We start from the raw sequence: 19,448 nt of genomic DNA on the forward strand, positions 1-19,448 counted from the left end.
TGAAATTGAATTAAAATTTACAATGGACTTAACAATAAATATTAGTATTTAATCTAATGATAATTGTGTTGTGTTGCTTCCCTGGATCTGCACACAAAGGATTTGAAAGATATTTTTTCATCGATATTTGGCAAGCAGTGAGGGAGGAGCAAGGGAGAGGTAGATGGGTAGTTTGATGTGATGGAACACTGATTCTGATTATCAAAGTGGATGCCAATGCCCTTGTTCAAGTTCCTATCTCTCTACAGTATCATATCCATTTACCATTAATTAATTAATTAATTCATTGTTTTCCCTGTGTCCCTTGATGGATAAGACTGAGTAGTGTGGAACAAATCAAGTTATATTAACAAAGTGAAATCAGTATTGTAAACTGCACTAGTAGTTAACTATTGTTGTCAAGGATGTTGATAATCTGTCTTGTATGGAGAGGAGTGGAAGCATTAAACTATCAAGTTTCACTGCCTCCTTTCTCTTAATTTACACAACAATCAATAGTAACACACATGTTATAGTACTACTAGGTCAGGGATAACAATAGGTCCAATTCAGACCAGGACACTTCTCCACTATTGCTTGAAGTTGACAACTCAACTAATTTCCTGCAGGAACTGCCAGTATGGTTATAGACAGCTAATGAGAAGTAAGAAAACATACTATGTATTTTATGCCAAGACTGAAAGTTTGTGAATGTTGAATATTAAAACAGCTGGGGGTTGTGGTTGGGTTATGACATGAAGGATTAATTATGCAAATGGAAATAAATTTTGCAGCATCTGTCACACATTTCTGCCTTTTTTGTTGGATACCTTTGTTAGGTTGGAACATGAATAGACACCTTCATTGCACTGCTACAAAATACATAATTTACTTCTTATTGTCTCTCTGTTGACAGACTACCTAACAGTAACGTTATACTTTATACTTCACACTGAACATTACCATCATTGCTCTTCAAAACATGTATGTAACAAAATGGACTTTGTTCATAGCTTATACATTACACCACAATTGCACACAAAGCAGTCATCCATACACTTTTAATAATTTTTGATGTAGTCCACTGTCTAGTGGAAGACGAGAAATATTTAGCTACCAATAGCAGATAAACAGAAACTGTCTAGCACAGCTGAGCAGGAAGTAACTTTTTTCCAGAGTGATAATCTTATTTTAATTTGCTTGTTTGAATTTATCTGGCTTAAGCATGAACAGCATTAACAAGTGCAGTGACAGTTCATTGTTAGTACAGTTTACAGATTAAGTTTATGTGACTTCCTTGTCATTCGTTAATGTACTTCTTCATTCATTCCACAGCCCTTATCATTCTCCTTCTTAACAGGATCTACAGAACTCTGTGAATGAATAAATAGAATGCTTCATTAACAGCATTCACTTGTTTTAGACTACGCTGACATGACAGAAATGCGACACACACATTTGAAATGTTCATTTAGACAGCTAGCATTGAAATTGGAACTGATGATATGCGTGCATGTTAATGCAGCATCTGTGGAAAAAGTCTGTAGAAGCAGACGATTGAAACTCCATGTAGGAATATCAATAATGTAGTAAAAGACAGATTGGTACTTACCGTAAAGACAACATGCTAAGTTGCAGACAGGCACAATTAAAAGATATTTACATAAACATGTTACAGTGTGTTCTAGAAGCAGACTAATGTTTGTTGTTTCATGGTTAGAAGATAAGTGGCACCTGTGTACTGTTCAGTTGATTACATGTTTCTGTCATGGCTAGATGAATTTTCTTTGTGTTTCTGTTACTTTTCTTTGTTGGACATTGTGAAAAGGAATGAACCTGACTGTTGACATTGAGTTACTAATTGATGAAGTAGCAAAAAGGCCATCATTTTGGAACATATCATCAGAACTGCATAAAAATAAAATTTTGAGATGGTGAGCTTGAGAAGAAGTGGTGTTGATCTTCTGTGAGGAAAATGACTCAGACATTGTGAAAAGGAATGAACCTGACTGTTGACATTGAGTTACTAATTGATGAAGTAGCAAAAAGGCCAGCATTTTGGAACATATCATCAGAACTGCATAAAAATAAAATTTTGAGATGGTGAGCTTGAGAAGAAGTGGTGTTGATCTTCTGTGAGGAAAATGACTCAAAAAAAAAAAAAAAGTATAAGTAAGAAAAGCTTTATCGATAGTAAGTATATTTTTGTTCATGTCATATGGTCTACATTTTCAAGTCTACTTTCATTAACAAAACAGTTGGTGAATTTAGCCGAAACATTATCCACTGATGAAATGGTTCATCCAGTGTGGGTAGCATCTATACTTGTGAAACTGCCTCCTAAGACATCTTTGTGATTAAAACTATCTTTCATTCCAACATAGTTGCGAAGTACGGTACCAGTAATCGCTTTTACAATGTGTTTGATGCAATCCCCACTGACATCTCATGGTCAATAATAGTATTGTCCACTTATTACATACCCTACCAAAAGTACACCCAACATAGCTATATGTTCCAGTTAGGCAATAGATAAATACCTTCTTTCATATGTCAGCTGCTTTCTATGTAGGGTCTCATTAAATTTTCAATCAGCCCAAATGCTTCATCACCTACAATCATATAAGGAAGTGCTACATTGTGGTTTTCTGTTAAAGATCTATGTTTTGGCACATCGTAAGATTTTTCCAGTGAGTTTTTCGTATAGAATTGAATCTCTGCAAATTCTGGAGTCACTGTCTTTTTCATAAATGTGAATACCTAGCCTGATAAAGTGATAGCCAATCAAATAACACCAACAGCACTAGATGAGAATACGTTTATAAGCGTAAGAATCTCAGTGTTCTGTATTTTGTATTCTGGCATGTTTACTGCTGAGAGAGCTGATGTAATGACGAACTATTGCATACTGTTCAATTCTCTGAGGTGCTTCAGTCAGTGTTTCTTCATACAGTTTTATTTTATTTAGTCCTTCGAATCCTACATGTATAGAATATATACAAGGATATTGGACATGGTTAGGTATTTACAAGATAAAATACAGTTTGTATTGCAATCCTAAGGATTAGATATTGAAGTAATTTAGCAAATATTCAAACATACAACAAACATTACAGGCAACATACAAAGAAGAATATTCATATCTTATTTTTGTTGTTTGGCTTTTATGTATTCTGTCAGACTGTAAAAGTAATGATCAATTAAATATGCCTTTACTTCAGCCTTAAAACTACAGAGTTTACCTGCTGATTTAATGTGGTTATGTAGATTATTGAAAATCTTTATTCCAGTATGTAGTGTGCCTTTTTGATACAATGGTGTTCTCACCTGCTTCATATGAAGGTCAGATTTTTGCCTTGCATTGTGTGCATTTATATCTTCATTTTTTAATAAGATATCTGGGTGTCTATCAATATATTGTCTGATGAAAAATGATGTTTCGTAGATAAAAATGCAAGGAAGAGGAAGAACTGACAGTTTTTTGAATATGGGTCTGCATGATTTTGTATTGTTTACCCCTTCAATAATTCTTAATATTCTCTTTTGCATCCTGAAAAGTTTAATATTTGTTGTTGCATTGCCCCAGAAGATTATGCCATATTTAATTACAGAATGCACGTAGGAGTAGTATACATTTAACAGGCTGGCTTTGCTGCAACAAGTTTTTAAGATCCATATCATGTAACAGGTTTTGCTTAGTTTTCTTTGCAAATACTCAATGTGTACCTCCCATTTTGTGTTGTTCTGGAGCCAGAGTCCCAGAAATTTTGTGCTGTCAACACTTTCAAGAACTCTGTCCCTAAGTTCTATTTCTATGTTTGGGTGGTGTCTTCCTGTTACATTATAGAAGTTCAGTGCTACTGTCTTTTCTTTGTTTATAATTAGCTTGTTATAGCTGAACCACTGTTCTACACTGTTCATTGCTTGGATAGCGGAGTCTTTTAGTTTTTCTTCTGTTTTACCACTAATAAAGAAGCTTGTATAGTCTGCAAATTGGAGGGTAGTTTGGTAATACTTGTTGTACATAAGATCATTGACATAAAGGAAAAACAGAATGGGTCCTAATACTGATCCTTGAGGTACACCATATTTCACATTTTCATATCCTGAATAGTAGTAGCTGATTTTGTTATGGTCAGTATATTGTACTTCAACCACCTGTTTGTGACCACACAGGTATGTCTTGAGCCACTCATTGGATATACCTCTAATTCCTAATTGGTCAAGCTTCTGCAGTAGGGCATTATGGTCAGTGACATCAAAAGCTTTAGATAAATCAAGACATACGCCTGTCACAAACTCACTTGGATCCAATTTAGTATAGATTTCATTAAGAAATTCAAATATTGCACTTTCAGTTGAATAGCCTTTCCTGAAGCCATGCTGTGAAGGAGAGAGAATTTTATTTTTATTTAGGAAATCAGACAATCTCTTATAAAAGATTTTTTCTAAAATTTTTGAAAATACAGGCAGTAGGGCTACTGGTCTATAATTTGAAACACATTGTGGATTTCCTTTTTTGAACAGTGGTTTCAGTTTTGCTGTTTTTAAGCATGAAAGGAAGGTTCCTGATGCCAGTGAGCTGTTGCACAAGTGTGTCAAGGGTTCACCTAAGGCAAGACAGCATTTTTTAATAATTGTGTGGCGTAGAGCGCCATAAATATCGATATTTTTTCTGTGCGTAAGTGTGCTATCTTTGAGGAGAGGGCTTTGGGGCAGGATGTTGGACGCTAACGGGAGTTAGCCTCCAGACTTGTATCTGTGTAGAAGCTAAGTGTGAATAAATCTGTATCTGAGAGAATTCTAGTTGTTTACCTACAACTATTCTATATTCCCTCACTGGTGACCCCGTTTTTGTGTAATACGTGTCCGAGTTACCGCCCGAAGGTTATTTACGCACCTACCGCGTCGGGTTTCTCCGCGATCGTGAGGGCCTTTATCAGCTCCAGACAATGGCCTTTCAGCATTCACTGCTGCCCGGATTCCAGCAACATCTCTCCAGCACTCCTGCCGTCATAGTGGACATGCCGCAAGAATCTTTGGAATCCTGCAGCCAGAACATGCAGTGGAATTCATCGAGTGCCGCCAGTTTCTTCCAACCACCAACGGTCGTGGACTCTGGCTTTGTTAGCCTGGACCTTCCCACGTGTTCTCCACAGAGTGTTGGTCGGAACATTCCTACTCCTGTGTTGAACACACAATTCAATACAGTTCGTGGCGTCGAGCGAGGTTTTGCTACTTTGGAAAATCCAGTAGTAAATTCAAACTTGAATCAGTTCCCACCACGTGTGTATCCTTCCGCGCTGGCTAGTCAACAGGTATTCAATGCTCGCCAAACAGCAGATATCACACCGAGTGTGCATCCTAGTGGACGTGTGTGGGATCCTTGTGTTGCTTCTAATCAAGTCAACAATTCTATGCTGGACAGTAATTACTCCGACATCTACAACCAGCCCCACCACTCACGGTCGAGTGAATACTGTGTGCATAACGGACATTCACCGGCATACTTAAGCACTTGTGGCTTCTCTCAGAGCTACCACTTCAATGAGAATGCACATTTTGACTATGATCCTCACACCGTTCGAGCGTCCGGCGCTTCTCAGCCGCCCCCCCCCCCCCCCCCCCCCCCCGGCGTCAAGTGAATTTCGCGATTCCCGCATTACGGGACGCCAATAATTCGGACTCACAATCTTCTGCATGCTCTACTTCCGTCCGAAGTAATGGGCGCACCTCCGCAGTGCTGAATCTGCCGAAATTACCAGACTTCAAACCCGCTCACCCGGAGTTCTGGTTTAACCTGGTTGAGCAAACATTCAATGTCTGTGCTTTGGATGACGATGCACGCTTTGCCTGCCTCATGAACCATCTTCACGACCACGTTGATTTAATTTACGATCTGGTCAAAGCAACCCCCCCTAGCAGGGAAGTATGCTGTGGTGAAACAGATGATACTGGAGCGCGTCTCTAAAACCAGGAGAGAAAATGTGCGACAGCTTATCTACGAAGAGTGTCTCGGCGACAGGTCTCTGTCCCAGCTGTGGCGGTGCATCCATCTTCTCGTCGATGAGCAAGTTATGCCTGATGACACGCTCGCAGAAATCTGGACTGAAAAGCTGCCTTTGCCTGTCCAGACTGCAATTTCTGCGTATGAAGATAGGCCAGTAAATGAACGTTTACGCGCCGCCGACAGAGCATACTCTGCCAGGCAACGTGAGCTCCGTGCACTGCATTCTGGATGTGACCGCACTAAGACACTTTCTGAGGCCACGCCCTTGTCTGGTGCTGCTAATAACAAACATATTCCTTTCGCTTCGCCGAGTGACAGTTCGGCTAACACCAAACATGTGTGCTTTGCTAAGAAGTGTGTAAACCTATCCTTGGAGCTGCAATCTTGGACAAACAAGTGGCTAGTGGAGTGCGCCAAGTCTTCAAAGTTGCGGATGGAACGTACGGAAATGCTGCTGCATCTCCGCGACATACACCACGAGTTGGCCTCCGCACAACACCACCTCGTGGCACTACAAGCAGACGACTCGTCGGCTACAGACAAGGTCAGTTCCTGCCAATCTGGTGTTCCCATGCCCGCGCACGTTAACAACAATGTTGTGAACTCTGTAAACTGTGTCAGCACCCCCTTCTGTAATGATAGGGTATGCCCGAGTGCTCATGCTCCTTGCGTTCCGAATGGACAATTAACTTGCCAAGCTCATGGCAATGAACTACGGCCATCTGCTGTTCGGCCACGCCCACTCGTGCCTACAGCACTCGTAGCAGCACGGCCCGCTACCAAGAACCAGTGTACCAACCTCGCCCATGTTAACACGTGTGCGGCCTTTACGCAGCCTACGAGCGGGTGGCACACCTGTACTTCCGTGCCCTCAACGCCACAGCTTGGCCCGTCCGCCACTGCCTGCTCCACGTCAAGGACATCTGACTGTCGAACCGTGCCACGTATTGCAGTAGTCACTAATGGCACAGTTCATCGGTTACGTCTAAGTGATGAGCTGCCCATATCGCAATGGCCACGCCGCCTCAAGCCGGAATTTATGAAAATTGCAAAAGAACAATTGGACGATCTGTTACAAAAGGGAATAATTGAACCTTCTTCCGGTTGCTGGGCTAGTCCTATCCTGTTTGACCAAAAGAAAGACGGTATTTGGCGTATGGTCGGAGACTATAGGCATTTAAATGCCTGCACCATCATTGATAAATATCCGGTGCCACACATTGCAGACTTCAATCATGCGCTCGCAGGTGCAAAGTACTTCTCTGTTTTGGACTGTAAGCACGCATTTCATCAGATTCCTATGGCTCTGGAGGATATTGAAAAGACTGCCATAACCACTCCCTTCGGGCTGTTCCAATACAAATTTATGCCGTTTGGGTTGTAAATCGCCCCCCAAACGTGGCAGCGTTTCATCAATCAAACTTTATCCCATCTAGACTTTTGTTTCGTATACATGGACGACATATTGGTTTTTGCTTCTACTTTGATACAGAATGAGGAGCGTGTTCAAGTCGTGACAGATATTTTAGCAGCCGCTGGTATTGAACTGAACAATAAAAAGACTCAATTGCACCAGTCATCCGTCACATTCCTAAGTTATGTTGTGTCATCGGACGGTCTGACACCACCACAGGACAAGATCAAGCCTGTTCTCGAGATGCTATGCCCTCAGACCTATAGGGAATTACACAGGTTCATCGGAACAGTTAATTATAACCGGAAACATTTGCCAGCCGCTTCTGCGGTGCAGGCTCCTCTCACAGATGCTCTCGCTGACCCACAAACTTCTGGCACCCGCCAGGTACCATGGACACCAGACATGGACAAGGCATTTAATGAACTCAAACAGCTGTTGGCCTCCGCTGTCACTATTGCTCACCCACGGGCGGACGCCACAATGTTTATCACTACTGACGCTAGTGACAATGCTATCGGCGCAGTACTGAGTCAGACATACAACGATGTTACAACCCCCTGCAGTTTTTCTCAAAAAAGCTAAACAACGCGCAGAAGAAATACTCAGCATTCGACAGAGAATTACTTGCAGTTTACGAGGCCATAAGACACTTCAGAACTGATGTTGAGGGACGAGATTTCTATGTGCTCACTGATCACAAGCTGTTGGTTCCTGCCATAAAAAATCCTGCGGCTGATCCGCCCCCAAGACGCTTTCGTCACATCGATTACATCTTGCAATTTACAAATGACATTCGCTACATCTGAGGAGCGGACAATGTGGTCACTGATTTTCTCTCGTGTGTTGGTGCTGTCACAACCTTAATTGACTTAACAGACCTACCTCGATTGCAATCGGCAGACCCCAATAGCATGCAGTTAATTTCAGACCACAGCTCCTCTCTCCAACCGGTACACTCTACTTTCCCTGGCATATCTGACTTAGTGTGGTGTGATGAATCGACTGGTACGTTGCGGCCATTCATTCCTAAGCCCCTTCAACACCAGGTCTTTGACAAACTACACACATTAGCACACCCAGGTGTCAAAGCTTTCACCCGTCTGGTAGCTGAACGGTTTGTCTGGAGAGACATGCGCCGTGACTGTCAGTCTTTGGCAAGGGCATGCATGGTGTGTCAACAGAACAAAGTTTCCAGGCACACTTCTCCACCCCTTGGCTGTTTTGCCCAACCACCAGGCCGGTTTCACCATGTCCATGTCGACCTCGTAGGCCCTTTGCCCCCCTCCAAGGGTTTCCGTTACTTATTTACAGCTATTGACAGGATGACTCGGTGGGCTGAGGCTGTGCCTATTCCGAACATTACCTCTGAGACAGTAAGTCGAGCATTCTTAGATTCGTGGATCTCTAGATTTGGCTCACCTGTTTACCTCACCACTGACCAGGGGCGACAATTCGAGTCTTCAGTTTTCTCTGACTTATGTAGAATGTGTGGTATCGTCAAAATTCATACTTCTGCATACCACCCCCAAAGCAATGGGCTTTTCAAGCGATGGCATCACACCTTAAAGTCTGCCCTGCATTGCCATGACTCACTATGGACAGAGGCACTGCCCTTTGTGCTTCTTGGCCTTCGTGCGACTTTCAAGGAAGACCTCAAGGGTTCCGTAGCCGAGTTTGTGTATGGCCAACCTCTGGTTTTACCTGGAGAATTAGTCACTCTGACCCCACTTCCACGGCTCTCTGAACTCCCTTCACTTCTCAAGCGGGTGCACTTGCACTGCAGCAAAATTCAGCCGCCACCTCCGGCTGCTCATACACCTCCGCGCGTGTACGTACTGCGCACGCTAGACTCTTGTGAGTACGTGTTTCTCAGAGACGACTCAGTCAAAGCCCCACTTTAGTTGCCCTACACAGGTCCTTACAAGGTCGTCAAACGCTCGGAGAATAACATGGATCTCCTCATAAAAGACTCTGTAATCACGGTCTCACTCAACCGAGTGAAACCAGCTTTCATTGAGCCTCAGGTGAACCTCCCTAATTCTGCCCCTATTTCTCCCACTCCTGCTTCGAGCGGCCATCCATCTTCCCACATCATGCATTCGGGTATTGATTCTCCACAGCGTGCTTCTCTGCCGAGCACTGCTCCTTCTCCACGTTCATCTAATTCGAGTGGCCAATCTTTTCGGGGCTTCACTCCTCACAGCCCTCGCAGTCGAACTGCCAACCACTTGGATTCTACCATTCTGTTGCCATCTTCGTGTGACAGCTCTTTGTCACGCCGTTCAATCCACGCTGGCTCCTCGTTGCCTTCGGTCACGCTCCCTCATCTGTCAGCTGATCACCCGAGGTTGTCTCCTGCGCAGTCCAGTGCACCTGCCACCCCCCTCTTGGCAGATGCTTCCCCCTGCCATGGCTTTCTCACACCTCCCTGCCTCCCTACCATTGCTCGTACAGGTGCCATCCAAGAATTCACAACACATGTGCACCCTGATGACATACATAAATTATCTGTTGTCGTAGATGGCGATACTGTGTGTGTGGTACTCGCGTGTGACAATATTGACGGAGGAAGTGCAGAATCTCGTGTGGTTCGCCACTTTAAATTGAGCAGAAGTGCTGCGTGTGGCAATTTGTGTGCCTTTGTTAGGCCTTCTGGCAAGGTGATTGTCCGCCTGCCGGCTGACAAAGTGCTATACCTCCACTCCAGGACGGGACGTCGTCTTCAGCCACCAGCGTCGTTTGCTGACTTCACCGTCGACGTACCGGGTTTCACCCCCCCGGTCTCCTACCAGTCGACCGCTTCCGCCTGACGCAGAAGAACTGTGTGTTACCTTCCTAACTTCTCACCCCCCCCATTCACAGGGACGTACTCCATACTGTGCGCGGGGGGGAGGGGGGGGGGGGGGGGGCGCAATGTGGCTTAGAGCGCCATAAATATCGATATTTGTTCTGTGCATAAGTGTGCTATCTTTGAGGAGAGGGCTTTGGGGCAGGATGTTGGATGCTAACGGGAGTTAGCCTCCGGACTTGTATCTGTGTAGAAGCTAAGTGTGAATAAATCTGTATCTGAGAGAATTCTAGTTGTTTACCTACAACTCTTCTATATTCCCTCAATTGCATCTGGTATTCCATCAATTCCACATGAGTAGCCTGTTTTCAAGGATTTTATAACTGATAAAATTTCTTCAGTATTTGTGGGTGAAAGGAACAAAGATGTAGACACATTTCTCACACTATTGGATGATGGAGGTGATATTTTGTTGTGTTCTTCCAGTCCACTCACCCACTGTTCACTTATGTTTGCAAAATATTTGTTGAAGGTCCCTGCAATTTCTGTTGGGCAAGAAATCTTTTGTCCTTCAAAACATAAGTTCATATTTTTATATTGTTTAGCTTCACTTGTTTGATTTCTTATAACTTCCCATATAGCTTTAGATTTGTTTTTTGAATTTTCAATGTATTTGTCATTTGCCATTGTTTTGGCTTTCCTTACAATATTTTTGAGGATTCTTCAAGTACAAATGAAATTCATGAGACATGTTCTGTGTCTTTGCTATATTGTGTAATCATCTTTTCTCTGCACAAGAGATTTTAATACCTGTTGTTATCCGTTTTTTCTTTTTGAAGTTAGGTTGACATTTTTGTTTTTTTAAAGGAAATGCAGCTTCAAAGTATGACATGAAGATTTCCATGAATTTTTCAAACTTTTTGTTAGTATTTCCACAAGTATACACTTCATACCAAGTTTTTCGACTTAGTCTCTTTATAAAAAAGTTTATTTGCTTGTTAGTGAATTTTCTTGACATGATAGTTGTTGTGGCGTAACAAGCCTGCTACGCCACACTGGGAAGGGAGCCGAAAGAAAGGCACGCGTACACACACACCGACTGGCGTGAATTCTGGAACAGGATAGTATTGAATGGTAGCAAGAAAAGTACATAGCTGCTTTATACTTAACTTTTAATCTTGGTTTGTTTACAACGTTCTTCGTGAGACATTTTTACGATAACTCTCAAAGTAGGTAAGGCTAATGGCGCCTTGCTAGGTCGTAGCCATGGACTTAGCAGAAGGCTATTCTAACTGTCTCTCGGCAAATGAGAGGAAGGCTTCGTCCGTATTGTCGCTGGCAATCTCGTCCGTACAACTGGGGCGAGTGCCCGTCCGTACCTCGAGACCTGCCTTGTGGTGGCGCTAGGTCTGCGATCACACAGCGGTGACACGCGGGTCCGACATGTACTAAATGGACTGCGGCCGATTTAAGCTACCACCTAGCAAGTGTGGTGTCTGGCGGTGACACCACATTCCTCCCCGCAAATCGGCGAACGGTCGTGAGATAAGGCTTCCGCCCACTGTGGGGAGGACCCCATGTTGACGTATTCGATGAGGTGGGGAGCCTAACAACAGGCGAGGCTGTGCCACCCGCACCCGGCCATTCGGTCTGAGGGGACCTAGGAAACGCCTGAAAACCTAGTCCAGGGTGCATGTCAACATGCGGTGTATGCACCCGTAATGAGACAGGAGGGGCCGAAGGGTCGACCTCCATTGCGTCGGGGTACCCGACGCGCGAAGACGCCATGTGGTCCGGAGCGGGCAAGAGTTCCATGGCGGAGGACGGCTGGTCACGGGAAGCGATCGGCGGCGCGTGACCCAGGGAGGCACTTGGCGGCTGCAGCGAAGCGTCCACTGCGGGCGGCGCCAGCGGGAGAACAGGCGGCGGCGGCTGCGGCGGCGCGTCGCCATGTGGCAAAATGGAAGGCATCGTCGGTAACACCTGGGGATGAGGCGAGCCAGTAGATGGGTCCCCAGGGCGCCGACCGGACGGCACCGTCGCTGAAAGCAGCTGGGGAGCGGCAGAACCCGTGCGACGACAGAGGCGCAGCTGATTGAGATGCCGACGCACCTCACCAGAGGCCCCCAAAACCAAATACATCGCGCAGCCGAGGCAGCGAAGAATGCGCCCTGCGAGCCAACGCCGTGAACCTCGATAGTTGCGATAGAATACAACGTCGCCAGGAGCAAAAGCAGAAGTCTGCCGCTGCAGAGGAACCTGATGCGGCGGATGCAGCAAAGACATCAAGGTTCGATGAGGACAACCGTGGAGCAACTCAGCCGGCAAGCGACCATCCCGGGTTTCGGCGCCAAATCTGTTGTGGCGTAACAAGCCTGCTACGCCACACTGGGAAGGGAGCCGAAAGAAAGGCACGCGTACACACACACCGACTGGCGTGAATTCTGGAACAGGATAGTATTGAATGGTAGCAAGAAAAGTACGTAGCTGCTTTATACTTAACTTTTAATCTTGGTTTGTTTACAACGTTCTTCGTGAGACATTTTTACGATAACTCTCAAAGTAGGTAAGGCTAATGGCGCCTTGCTAGGTCGATAGCCATGGACTTAGCAGAAGGCTATTCTAACTGTCTCTCGGCAAATGAGAGGAAGGCTTCGTCCGTATTGTCACTAGCAATCTCGTCTGTACAACTGGGGCGAGTGCCCGTCCGTATCTCGAGACCTGCCTTGTGGTGGCGCTAGGTCTGCGATCACACAGCGGCGACACGCGGGTCTGACATGTACTAAATGGACCGCGGCCAATTTAAGCTACCACCTAGCAAGTGTGGTGTCTGGCGGTGACACCACAAAAGTGTCCTTTAATTTCATCCAGCTAACTTTGCATGCTTCACCAATTATTCCAAGTGCAGTTGATCTTTCACTTGTGCATGAATAGTGTAGCTCCAACACTGAATAAGCACTTGCAAGATGTGTGAAACTGAAACAGACTGCAAGAAAGTAACCTTAGTGACTAAAACACTGTACTGCTTGTTATCTGAACTCTTTTGAAATTCAATCATACATTAGATGCGTGAATGTGCTTTACATCTGGACTTGGGTTTATACTGTAGGAAATAGATCATTTTCACAGTCATTTTTCTTTGTTAGCAATAATAACTATTAACTTGACAGTCAGAATCAATTCAGACATTTTTTGTCTTATGTATTGCATTACTGTTGGTATGAGTCAGTAAAAAAGTAAAGTTTCCCAATTATTTAGTGGTATAAAGACAAGGTCTCAGTAAATACAGGCTAAGCAAGTAAAAAGATGTTACCTTCTTTCAGTGGAGTTTAAAAGCATCAGTATTAGTTGTTAGTGCAAAAATCTGAAGAATAGTTCGTATTTTTCAATATGGTCATCAATATCTGTACAGCATTTTGTGCACTGGTGCTCAAGGGATCATGAAAGTTGTTGTGATAGAAATCAACAATTTTTTTCACAGCTGCTATGGTGGTATCTTTGTCATAAATATATTGTTCACACAACATATTTTCACTTGTCTAATGGGGCAGATGGTTAAAGAAGACGTGATAAATTATGAGTGAAACCCACAAACCGGTGTAGCAAAGAAGGATAATTTTATACCACCTGCTCATTTTTAAAAAAAATTATGTGCTCATATATTATTTTATATATAGATGTTATGGCATTTCAAGCTGACTGAAAGTTTTGAGGGGTTTTGCTTTTTCTGATTCATAGATTTGTTGCTGGAGTTGTACCTAAAGCGAAGGTTCCAGGATTTGAGAGAATGCTGTGGAGAATATCACATGGAAATGTGTTCTTGCGACAGGCTGACTTAGAAGAACCCTTAGAAGAGCCAAAGACAGTAAGTTTAACTGACTGGTATGTTTTGTTTCAAATTGAATTGAACAGAAATTGATAGTTGTAGTGAATCAAAAATACTATTGCATCAAAAGTGTATTTGATATAAATGTTAAAATTATCATCAAATGTTAGATTTAATTTTTAATTACCAAGGAAAATGTTGTTTCTATCGAACACCAAATGAACTACTTAAAAACAATGCTTATTAACAACATCTATGAAACTGACTGACATATTTCACATTTCCTTTGAATTTGTTTAACTATACAATAAAACTGAGCTGTACTGCACAGTTGCAAAAAAAGTAATACTGCAGTCCACAGTAAATTTAATGATTTATGTGTTACATCATGTGTGTAAATATTACACATCAATGTAATAATTTTTGCTTTTCAGAATTTTAAATTATGAACCTGTACTGCAAGTGTACAATTCAGTACCTTTTATTTCACAGCAGAATATTCTCATTCTGTTCACATAGAATTATTGCTCAGTAATGACCCTGGGGTTGAATTATTCTTTTTCTTTCCCTTGTAAATGAAGGCTATACCATTATACACTCTACTCTTATTGCCAACAATTTTCACCAGTTGGGTGTTAGATATTAAGCAAAATAAATTAAAAAGATTGATATATATACCAGTGTACAGTAGTTTCAGACAGAGCCAAAAGGCACTATAATCAATGATGACAAAAATTTTAATTTTCTGAATTAATCCCCCCAAAATTGCTTCATTATATACTACAGAAGAGACGATGTTCCAGTTACAAGACAAGAGACCTTCTGTAGATTATCATGTTACATCTGAAAAAAAAAGTGTTACATAATTAAGAGCAAGGAAGAACAATGTATTACAGCTTCTGATTTTTTTTTTGAAAGAAAAGAGGAAGATTAGGCTTTAATGTCCACACGATAGAAGGTCATCAGAGATGGAGCATAAGCTTGGATTATTTCAAGGATGGGGAAGGCAATCACCCATGCCCTTTCAAAGGAACCATCCAAGCATTTGCCTAGAGTGATTTAGGGAAATCATGGAAAACTCAAATCAGGAGGGCTGGATGCTGGTTTCAACCATCATTCTCCCAAATAAGAGTCCAGTGTGCTAACCACTGTGCCACTTTGCTTGTTTTGATTGCACCTTTTATTTCTCTAATATTTAGAGTACATAACTTGCATACTTATTTTAATCATGAACTGTTGAAGTGTAATGGTTTTCTTACAGGGCAACATGGTACAGAAGACAGTGTTTGTGGCCTTCTTTCAAGGCGAACAGTTGAGACTCCGGGTGAAAAAAGTGTGTACAGGTTTCCATGCAGCACTGTACTCATGTCCAACTGTTGCAGAAGAGCGTGCTGATATGTTATCTGGTGTCCGCACCCGCCTTCAAGACCTAACAGTTGTAAGTATCCTTGCTTATTGAAAATAGCTGAACAAATATGGAAAACAAATTTAAAGATACAGTTGAATATCAATACTTCCAGAATTTAACAAATTTGATTCATTAGGATATGCAGAAAATTGCCAGTGCAGAGTATTTTCCATAACTTGTCCAAAATATTTATCTTACTCCCTGTATTATTTCCCCTCTCTGTAATCAGTTTTGTTGGTTCTCTTTTATAATTTTAATTTTAGATAAGTAAAACATGAATAAAAAAGGAAACATGAAAACTATTAAAATTATATGAAAAATTTTGTAAATTCCACAGCAGACTTTAACACTATTTTTGGGAAGCAAAGAAAATGAAAAAAACTTTCATGAAAATTAATTTAAAACTTTAAAGTCAACAAATGAACTGAAATCTCCATTCTCTATGCAAAAGATTAATCATGGGAACTATTCCTCACTATTTTGTAAATTGTATAACCTTGGCTTCAGCTTGGGGGTTTTCAGCGATCTCAAAAAATTCTAGGAAACAGAAAAGTAATATGAAATGGCATAAAATGAAATATGAACATTGTTTTTGACTGGTAATGGGAAACACCTCTACAAATAGTCTAACAAGTACCACTACTTCCACTGTTGGACAACACTCCATAGAACTAGAAACTAGTGAAAGGAATTTCAGTATGTAAAATACGTAATATTTTTATTTTCTTTTGAAAAGAGAAAGTTCGAATGATGTTTACAACTCTAACAATACAAATGAGGAGTGTAATAAATTTATTGCTACATATTGACAGGTGTGAACATTACTGGACTTCCAGTTTAATAAGTCATGGTTGCAAAATACTAACACTGATTCTTTACAAAAGAATGGAAAAACTGATAGAAGCTGACCTTGGGGTCAAATTAGTCTCAAGTGGAGAAATCCAATTATCCCAGTTCTTGAAATTTTTGTTTCTCCATATTGATCACTGGAATTAAAGAACAGTTGCCAGTTTGGGTGAATAATACCATAATCAAATCTGAGAGCTATTTTAATTTACCACTATGTATTTGACTGGTACAGTTTGTATCTTGATGTAGTAATTTTAGCAAAGTGCTCAGGTACACAGAGTATATTTTCTCAGCTAATATGGTAACTTTTCATCAGTTCCTGCAATCAAGACTGAGAAAAAAAAGCTTAGAAGTGAATATATATGTCTTCTATACTTATAGTTTTTGATTAAATAGTTATTGTAGATTAGAAGAAATAATTTAGAATAAATTGCTCCAGTTTAGATTTTAAATTTAATTTCTCATTTGTCAAGACAGTTTTGTGATATTGGACAAATGATAGAGCTTTTTGTAGAAGCCTGTAGAATGCCTTTCTAATTTGCTTATAGCTTTAGTGATAAGCAATCATTCTTCCTGCTAGTGCTGAAACATGTATCTTCTTGAAAGGAAACCTTCTAGCTAACTGTGACTGACTCCAAAAATTACCACTTATTACTATCACTGATGAGTGGAAATATGCAACATAGTGTGACTGGTTATGATAATTTTTTTGTTTTAATTTTATGTGTGGCTACACTGCTTATCTGAAAGTATTATGAGAAAAAAGTGTAGACTGTGTTAGACTCCTTTGTTTAATTCTTTCATGCATATCGTGGATTTATCTAAAACCCAAAATAACAGTCAGTTTGTAGTGGAATTTTAATTTTCACACATCCAATTCAATGCATGGATGCAAGATAAAATGCTTTTCTGTCACTCCACAGGGTATTTCCAGCATGTGATAGGACCAAAGACCTCACCATTATTGATAATAACTAAACTATTAATTGTTTAATTGAAGACTTAACCTATAATGTCATGTCTGTCCATTGCTCTCTGTCCAGGCTACATGAGAGTGAATATTTGATAACTGAAAAGACAAGAATGGCCATAGGTTCAAGCAGCTTGTGCCCTCTGTCTTAAATAGAAAGTTGTGTCTTGGATTTGTTAGCATTCACTGTTTGATAATTAGCAATTGCATGTGGTAAGTGTCCTGTAATCTTGTCTGTGACAGTGTGCTGATTCAGTTTAATGTATAAAAATTACTCATCTCCAATCTTGCTCAACATATCCACAGTACACTAATTCCGGACTTACTTGGCCCAAACCAAGGTACCATAATTGTCATCTTGAACCATTAAAGATTGCTCCAGCAGCTCATGTATGTATCATTCTTATTGTTTGCAGATTTAGTGGTTGCTGCATTGGTAGAGGCATAATTAAAATGATAATAATGTCAACCCTGCCGAATATTGCAGTTTTTTGTAGTGGTAATGGGTTTCAGAAGCTCTGTTGATGTTGTTATCATGTTGGGTCTAGAAACTGAGAGGTTGTGGTGTTGAGTCCGACCAGACTGAAAATTTTCAGTCTGCCTTTAATCTAGCCTTCACCTTTCGACAGTATGACTATTTATGAGGAACAGCACATGGTTCAGTTTCCATGCTTAAATGCAGGCTCTCCTTTATTGGCTGGATAACTGTGATGAATTAGGGACATGCAAGTTGCAGAAGTAGTATCCAGTTGCAAGATATTCACTCATTTATTGAGTGACATGAAATTATTATTTACTGAAACAGTGTTTAATTTTCAGATTTGTAGCTTACTTTGACAAAAACATAACATCAAAGAACACCATTTGTAAAACCATCTTGCATGTATGAATAGTTTTAAAAAAAATATTTTGACTGTGCCATTTATCCCACATGTAGGCCAGGGCCCTTAACCATTTAGAGCACTTGCATTGCTTGCATTACAGATGCAAGTTGTAAATTGTATATTTTTGTCAAAAGTCTATAATGACATAATAGAAATGGTTTATACTGGAATGATGAAACATTTTGTAATGGCTACAGGTCTGTAAGTGAACCAGACAATTAGCTATATTCATTCAGAAAATTTAGCTGAATTCATCAGCTAGCTTAAGTGTGTTTGGCCAAAAACACACACACACACACACACACACACACACACAAACACACACACACACACACACACACACACAAAAATCACATTTTATATATTTGGGAGTGAATATAAGTGAATAGTTAATATTTATTAACTCAAAGATTCCATCAACTAAAAACCCCTGCCTCTTCAGTTAGAAGCACTTAATCAGTAGCTGCCCCTTGCAAATGTGTAAATGAACTGAGTTTTTGAAGTAATTTGAAGATACTTTACTCTCCTGTTCCTTTAAACTGCAAAAGAAGGCATTGAGGATAACAGGCAGCATGGTGCCCAGACCTCATTGTAGAGCCTGCATCAGAACACTAAAGATTATGCCTCTGTCATCACTGTATACCATGCAGTTTGTAATGCATATCAGGGTGAACTACTGTAGATTCCAGGTGTATGGCAAATGTCGTAAGTAAAATACCAGGAACAAAGGTGGCATGGTATCACTCCATTATTTAAAAAAAAAAAAAAAAAAAAAAAAAAAACAGAAGCACTCTGTAAACAATTTATCTAAACTTTTCAGTGTAATAAACTCAATTTATCAGGGAGCAACCAGATTAGCAGTTTGGAAGAAATTTATCAGTGAGCTACCAGATTAGCAATTTGGAAGAAACATTGAAGAAATTTTTAAATGAGACAAGAAAATTTAGGTATTGTAACATATTTGTTATTCAAAAGCATCCATATGATTGTTTGTTGGGGGAGGGGAGGTGCAAGCCTGGGAAGTATGGAGTATTTTTAATATTTTGGAACACAACTGGGGATTTAGAAGTACCAAAAAGAGTTCCAGTTCTGACCCTGTTAAAAATTTCTTGAAAGAAAAACGCGTCACTACAGTATATTGTTTCCCTTTCCCTGAGAGCTAGGGCTGGCAAAGGGATCAAGGCCCTCCCCCCCCCTCTCCCCCCGTCTTTGCCACCGGTAATGGGCGCCCATGTTATTATTGTATCACAATAAAGGATGGCAGCCAAAAACAGTTTTTGGCTGCCATCCTTTATTGTGAAGAATTTTAACAGTTGC

At 41.2% G+C, this 19,448-nt stretch overlaps 1 protein-coding gene across 1 annotated transcript in view; it reads left to right on the forward strand.

Annotated features, from left to right (window-relative positions):
* Window positions 1-19,448, forward strand: part of LOC126483942 (V-type proton ATPase 116 kDa subunit a 1-like) — a 195,985-nt gene that overhangs the window by 51,714 nt on the left and 124,823 nt on the right. Inside the window, exons 4-5 of the mRNA XM_050107230.1 lie at window positions 13,933-14,059; window positions 15,282-15,458. Of these exons, the coding sequence (XP_049963187.1) occupies window positions 13,933-14,059; window positions 15,282-15,458 (304 nt within the window). The remainder of the gene's footprint in view (window positions 1-13,932; window positions 14,060-15,281; window positions 15,459-19,448) is intronic.

The sequence above is a fragment of the Schistocerca serialis genome, chromosome 6, assembly GCF_023864345.2.
Source record: "Schistocerca serialis cubense isolate TAMUIC-IGC-003099 chromosome 6, iqSchSeri2.2, whole genome shotgun sequence".
NCBI lineage: Eukaryota > Metazoa > Arthropoda > Insecta > Orthoptera > Acrididae > Schistocerca > Schistocerca serialis.